Here is a 7500-nt window from a genome sequence, read left to right as displayed (position 1 = left end):
TGTTTGATGGTTCGGACAAGGAAAAAGTTTTGGCGGGAAACGGCGTAATTTGGCTTAGTGGTAGGAAATTGCAACTGAATGATAGCGGATATTGAACAAATAATAGGTCTGTCTTTGTAGGTAATGTAAAGGACGGAACAAATTAAAAAAGAGTCATTAATGATCAAACCATAGATGGAAAGTATATTTAATCGGATCTTCGATATGCAAAAAAGGGCATTACCGGGAAAAGACCCATTTGGAGGCCGTTCTATTCCGTGGTCCCCCTTAAATTGGTCGTTTTTAATAACGATATATGTGAGCCAAAAACAGAAACTAAGACATCGTAAACATCAGCCGTACCTATTTAATATATATCACAGTGCATTCGTACTTTATTCTATGAACCAAAATTTGGAACACAACATAGACCATTGGGAGTCTTTGAGATATGCTGTTAGTGCGATACAGCACACAAATATATACAGTATATATGCTCAGTGACTCCATGCGGCGAAAAAATGTGAGGAAAATCATTCAAGGGAATGAAGATAACACTCCTGATTAATTATATTTATTCCGCCATATGAACCGGTGATATCCGTTGAGCATTTTTCGTAGGTTCTTGTTCATTCACCCAGACTTTTTTCCACTCCAAACAACAGTACTGAATGCTGTTATTAGATGCCCTACTCCATACAAGTACTGTCTTGTAAAATATTTGTGTCAATTAAAATATACTATACATTAGACGTTGCTGCGAGGCGTGTAGTCGAAGGCTAAGTATATGATCTGTGTTGTTCCTTGCTGCTGCCTTTTTCGCTTGCATTTTTCTCTTTAATTTTCGCTTTTCATGGATTTTTCCTGTGGCACTGTTAGTGGAAGTAGTCGTAAAGTTGTTTTGGCAGGCAGGACAGCAAGCTAGTATGAATTGGATCATGTTAATCGAGCCGATGCCAACATCGCACTGCCTTTACACAGTACGCCGCGCATACTGTAGGTCGTGACTGTAGTTCGTGTTGATTTATGTTCCTTAAAGACGCAGAGTGTGTAATACTAGTAACGGATTGTGTTGTTGGTATGATCAGATGGGTTAAGGGATTTCCACAGTCGACCACTATTTAAATGTAAGCGGTGCGTTTATAAGATTCAATGACTGTCGTTTTTTGTTTGTTATCTATTCGAATTTCTTTCATCAATATTACTTTTTTAATCATTATCGCTACCTTCATCATCATCAGTAACATCAGCAACGTCGATATCATTACGATCATCAGTTATCATTATCATCATCATCATCGACCATCTTTGTTATCATCATATTCCCCGTCACCCAGCCACCACCACCACCATCACCATTATCAATTGTATATCATAGTGAAGCTCAGCCAGAAACAAAATAGAACGTAGACCCACTTCCTCATGAAGATGGCATGTCCTTATTGGCAGAGAAAGGAAGGTGAAACGACATCACGGATTCCCAGAAGCGATAAGACTTGAGTTTTGGTCTTTTATCTAAAAAAAAATAAAAAATAAAAAAATCGCTCTGTAGTTGTTGTTTTTTTATGAGGATATATAATATATATATATATATATATATATATATATATATATATATATATATATATACGTAAATACATACATACATATACACATATATTTATTTATATGTGTGTCTGCGCGTGCGTGCGTGCGCGCGTGTTTGTATACTTGTATACATATGTATATACCTAAACAAGTGTGTGTGTGTGTGTGCGTATGATATTATAAATAATTAATCAAGAACAGGTAAATCCAGGTAGCCCGTGACTGAGGTTCAGATTTCAAATTTATCTGTCATAAAATTTTCGGGAGAACAAATACGTATTTATCAGAGGAACCAACATCACGATCCTTGGTGGCGATGACAAGTCTCCATGCTTTCATGGGGACATTTTCATGGTGGAAATGTGGTGTAGCGGAGATTGTGTCTGCGCGTTCGTGATAGTGCATTACATAGCGCATAACTTCAGAATGTTAGAACAGCATGATGCGTGGTGTCAGTATGTCATTGTGCGGCATGGGTGTAAGCTAGTGGAGATCCTCGATGTGTATTATATTCCGATTTTTCGTTATTATTAGTGTTGTTCTATTTGTTCGCATATATTTTGTCAATATATTATAGTTATCGTTATTGTTATTTTTGTTGTCGTTAGTCAGCATTTTGTGAATTATAGTTACTCTTGTTACCATTGCTGTTTAATTGTCATTTTGTTATCATTATTGTTATAATCATTGGCTGTTATCATAATCATTATTTTTATTCTTTGCAAGACCATCTCTTCGTATTGTTGGTACTACCAGCATTACGACAATTACTAGTAGGACTATTGTTGGAACAAATGACTTGCAGATTAGTAATCTCGCTTAGGTCTTACCTAGCGGAGTGCATGGTAGGGAGAGGGGGAGGGGGTAGAGAGAACCGAAGTGCAGATTATACGACAATCGGGCTGGAGGGGGAGGGGAGGGGAGGGGAGGGCAAGTGTATTTGTAAGAGCGATGTCTCGTGCCCAGCGCCAGACTCGCCGCACCGCCAGGCCTTGCCGGAACGATACGGGGCGCAGAGACCGAAGCACTCCAGAGATCGGCGTAGAAACACACCGAGCGAAGCGCCGAAGCAGAGACATTTCTCGAACCGTGAATTTCTGATTCGCGACACTGCCTTAAGGCCACGGGGAAAAAATGGCGCCCAACATTGAGGGTTCGGAAGGGGACGCCAGCCAGGTGGAAGTGAATGGGACTGCAGAACCGCCAAAAGGTACAATTTCTTTCGAATTTACGGCGAAAAAAGATTTTTTTTCGCTCTCATTCTTAAAGATCTCAACTTACAATTTTGTTACCCCTAGTCAGGGTTTTCCAAGTGTGATTCAGTACTCTGTTCTGAGTGTTTTTGTGGGGTTTCCAGAACTGATAATATCAATATTATTAGGGAGTATATTAAGTTTTGGATATCTTCAAATGTCGCTCGTCGTAATTAATCTTATTGTTGTTAAGAGCTTTGGGAAAGAACCTTGGTCAATTTTAGAAATATCTTAGTAATGAGAGAGAGATATCGCAGATTTTATTCGCTCAAAATGTATAAAAAATGTCAAGTTTGGGAATTTCCAGCTCGCCTCTTCGTGAAGCGTGCTGTTTTTTTTTTTGGTATATCCATGATCAGAGGAATAGGCTAACTAGGGTTATCATAAGTTCCAATTTTCCGGACTTTCTCTTTCCTAGTCTCGAAACTTGCGTCCTTCGAAAGGGGGATTTTGAAAATTAATTCAATATCCGTATTTCACTTTCATAATTATCGCTTGAAATCTGAAGTTAGAGTATGTTCCCAAGGGATACTGTAAGACTGCCAGGTAGATAAGGAGAGCGGGATAGCTGTTTCGTGATATTGATTATACGATCATCACTAAATCCAGAAGTACTAGTAGAATGCACATATTATTCTGCAATACGTATACTTTTTTGTTTAGATCTCTCAACTTTCTTACTGATTTCAGTAACTCAAAAAGGTTACTTTATTTCGACTAACTCGGAGAGTATTGATTTAACGAGTCTGATGGATGAAGCATGCGATTTCCCAATATAAATCTGACCTCGATTTCATTACGCGTGTAATGAGGCCATGTTTTGTTTCGGATTTCGAAGATCGATTGGCTTTGAAACGACGACATAAACAGTTTTGTCTAAGTGTGATCTGATTAGAATTCCTGTACTGTAACTGGGCATAGGAGACGCTCTGATTTATATGTTTGTAATTAATTTTGTTCTTTGGTTACCCACTTCTCAGAACCCCAAACGCCATTGACAAGCCTCTCCCATTCCTCTCTGGCCTCCATTACTGCAGTCCTTCTCGTCTTGCACTTGTCTTTTCTTTAAGTCTCTGAGTCTGTGTCCTCTGTGGTCGATCTCTTTCTTTAACCATGCGAAGGTTGCAAGTAAAGACAACAGCTTGCAACTTTCTGTTTCTCCTGTTACAGCGATCAGTGGTCCTTAAGCATCGCTCTTGCATCGTTGCAGAAGAGAGGAAGTTTACCAAACAATTCATCGGTTAAGTGTTGTTCACAGCTGATTTTAATGTCCCAGAGACGGGGTGTGAATGTAGTAGATTTGTAGACTTGGTAAATATTATTTTCGTCCATTGTAAAAAAAAAAAATGTAAGATATGTAATCAGAAGTTTTTTTTCTTTCGTTTTTTTTCTTTCTTTCTTGTAGCAGTCTTCATTTTCTTTCTTTCTCGGTCTTGATTTACTATGCCCACATTTTTTTTCCATCTTATTCTCTGCTCTACTTTTTTCCTCTTTTGTTATTGTTGTTTTAAATCTTATTCGTATTTGCATTCATTTTTTCCTGTTTTGCATTACGCCTCCCTGACCCAGATTCTCTTTTTAAGGTCATCTTTTTTATTATCTTTTCTTCCTCTTTTTACTCATCTATCTCCTCTTTCTCCCCTCCTCTTTATCCTCATCGTCTTCTCCTTCCTTTTCCTTTTCCCCTTTCGCCTCTTCCTCCTTGTTTCCCTTACTCTTCTTCTCCCACTTTTCTTCTCACTCCTCCCCTCCTCTTCCTTTTCCTCCTGCCCCCCCCCCCCCTCCTTTTCATCCTCGTCATCCTCCTCATCCTCATCCTCCTCTTCCTCCCCCCTCCCCAAGTAAAAGAAAAAGATCATAACTTGAAATATTAAATTCCTCTTTGGCGTAATTAGGTAGTGGATTAGTTTTATCACTGTAAGGAGAAAATCTATTATGAGCATTTACTTATCGTTCCGTAAACCGGGTTATCTCATTTTCTTTTTTCTGTGGTCATTGTTTTTCTTTTCTCTAAGACACTCTTTGGTTTGTTGTTACAGAGGCTCCTACCTGACTGTTTGAGCAATGGTAATTTTCTACGGCTGACTCTTTATGGGTATTAAGAGTACATCACACTGTAGTAATAACCACAATAATAACAATTCTGGGAATCAACACTTGAGCGGTGGCGAAGCCGGGCCCGTGCCAGGGACCAAGGGCTAGCCGGTGTTGTTCACAAGATGTCGTTAGGTGGTCAAGTCCTGATTGGGTCTCCTTGGGTGATAAATTCAGGTCATCTCGCTTTTCATCGAGGAGCACCAGTGTTATTAATAGCCCCAGGGCGTCTGCGAAGCGCTAGGCAAAACTTCTCAAGGCCATTTCCAAATCCTTAAGCTTTAGGCCGTCTGACCGTCATAGTCCAGTCCAGGTCTAATCGACGAAGAGCGATAAGGCGATATTTAAGGTAATCCGTAGTCTGGAAGGAGGCTTTGTCTGCGTTATTAAACTGGCCTCCCGCCAGCTACCAGTTGGCTCTTCACATACAGATGAGAACAATGTTCCTCGTCATATATACAATCACACTTATGTAAGCACAATCTCACACACACACACACACACACACACACACACACACACATATATATATATATATATATATATATATATATATATATATATATATATTTATATACATACACACACACATACATATATATATATATATATATATATATATATATATATATATATATATATATATATATATATACACACATATACATACACACACATACTGTAATACCTAGTTCACATATGGCCTATTTCACCTCACACCAAATATATATATTTAATACAATAACACTAGCCTCTACATACCACACCTTTGCTAGACATGACAACGGACGCGACATCCGCAGGCCTTCCGCCTCGCGACGCCGTCCCGTTTACACGATCACATCCTCTCCTCCATACTTCCTAGTACATCGCAACCCCTGTGAGTTTCCTAGTTCAATCTGTATAAAAGAGGGTCGCCTGCGAGCGACAGACAGACAGCCTACAGCACGCTGACCGGACTGAACCTCTGTCCGTCAGTTGTACCATCCATTCATTACAATATATCTCAACAAACAAGTAAGAAGTCTGTTTCACCTTTGCCGCTGCCCAATATTTCCTCATAGTGCCAGACGCGACTTGTCTGCACTCTACCGCTCATCGGCCATCGTTACACATACACACACACACACACACACACACACACACACACACACACACACACACACACACACACACACACACATATATATATATATATATATATATATATATATATATATATATATATATATATATATATTGTGTACACACACACACACACACACACACACACACACACACACATATATATATATATATATATATATATATATATATATATATATATATATACACATACACACACAAACACACACACACACGCACACATTTTTTTTTTTCTTCTTTTTTAACGGTAGGTTCATGTCTGAGCCGCCGTGGTCACAGGATGATACTTAATTGTAGTTTTCATGTTGTGATGCTCTTGGAGTGAGTACGTGGTAGGGTCCCCAGTTCCTTTCCACGGAGAGTGCCGGTGTTACCTTTTAGGTAATCATTCTCTCTATTTTATCCGGGCTTGGGACCAGCACTGATTTGGGGTGGCTTTGGCACCCAGTGGCTAGGTAGGCAATCGAGGTGAAGTTCCTTGCCCATGGGAACAACGCGCCGGCCGGTGACTCGAACCCTCGAACTCAGATTGCCGTCGTGACAGTCTTGAGACTGATGCTCTAACCACTCGGCCACCGCGGCCTTACACACACACACACACACACACACACACACACACACACACACACACACACACACACATATATATATATATATATATATATATATATATATATATATATATATATATATATTGTCCTTGGGCAAGGAACTTCACCTCGATTGCCTACCTAGCCACTGGGTGGGCAAGCCACCCCAAGTCAGTGCTGGTCCCAAGCCCGGATAAATAGAGAGAATGATTACCTAAAAGGTAACACCGGCACTCTCCGTGGAAAGGAGCTGGGGACCCTACCACGTACTCACTCCAAGAGCATCTTTTACAATTAAGTATCATGCTGTGACCACGGCGGCTCAAACATGAACCTACCGTTAGGGGGAAAAAAAAAAAAAAAAAAAAAAAAAAAAAAAATATATATATATATATATATATATATATATATATATATATATATATATACATATATATATGTATATATATATATATATATATACATATATATGTATATATATACATATACATATATATATACATACTATATATGTATATAATATATATACATATATCTATTTATATATATATACATACATATATATGTGTATATATATATACATGATATATATATATATATATATAATAATATATATATATATTAATATATATACATATATATGTATATATATATATATATATATATATATATACATACATATACATATACATAATGTGTGTATATGCATTTATATATATATATGTGTGTGTGTGTGTGTGTAATGTATTTATATACACATAAATTCACACATATTAAAGGTTTCGCATTAGTGAAATAATGATCATTCGATCGTAAATGTTGACTTTCGGTTGATTAGAATATGTTTGTGG

The 7500-nt window shown here is 38.1% G+C and overlaps 1 protein-coding gene across 4 annotated transcripts in view; it reads left to right on the top strand.

Moving 5' to 3' along the window:
• Positions 1–7500, top strand: part of LOC119579508 (solute carrier family 15 member 2-like) — a 56459-nt gene that overhangs the window by 11151 nt on the left and 37808 nt on the right. Inside the window, exon 1 of one of the 4 annotated variants that reach the window (XM_037927374.1) lies at positions 2049–2069. The exons of 2 other annotated variants lie outside the window; for them this stretch is intronic. In XM_037927374.1, the coding sequence (XP_037783302.1) occupies positions 2066–2069 (4 nt within the window). In that variant the 5' untranslated portion in view covers positions 2049–2065. Of the gene's footprint in view, positions 1–2048; positions 2070–2520; positions 2777–7500 lie in introns of those variants that run through there. One more of the 4 variants, XM_037927372.1, reaches the window with a different exon arrangement.

This window comes from Penaeus monodon, chromosome 12 (genome assembly GCF_015228065.2).
Source record: "Penaeus monodon isolate SGIC_2016 chromosome 12, NSTDA_Pmon_1, whole genome shotgun sequence".
Lineage (NCBI taxonomy): Eukaryota > Metazoa > Arthropoda > Malacostraca > Decapoda > Penaeidae > Penaeus > Penaeus monodon.
This window is presented reverse-complemented; position numbering and strand designations above follow the sequence as displayed.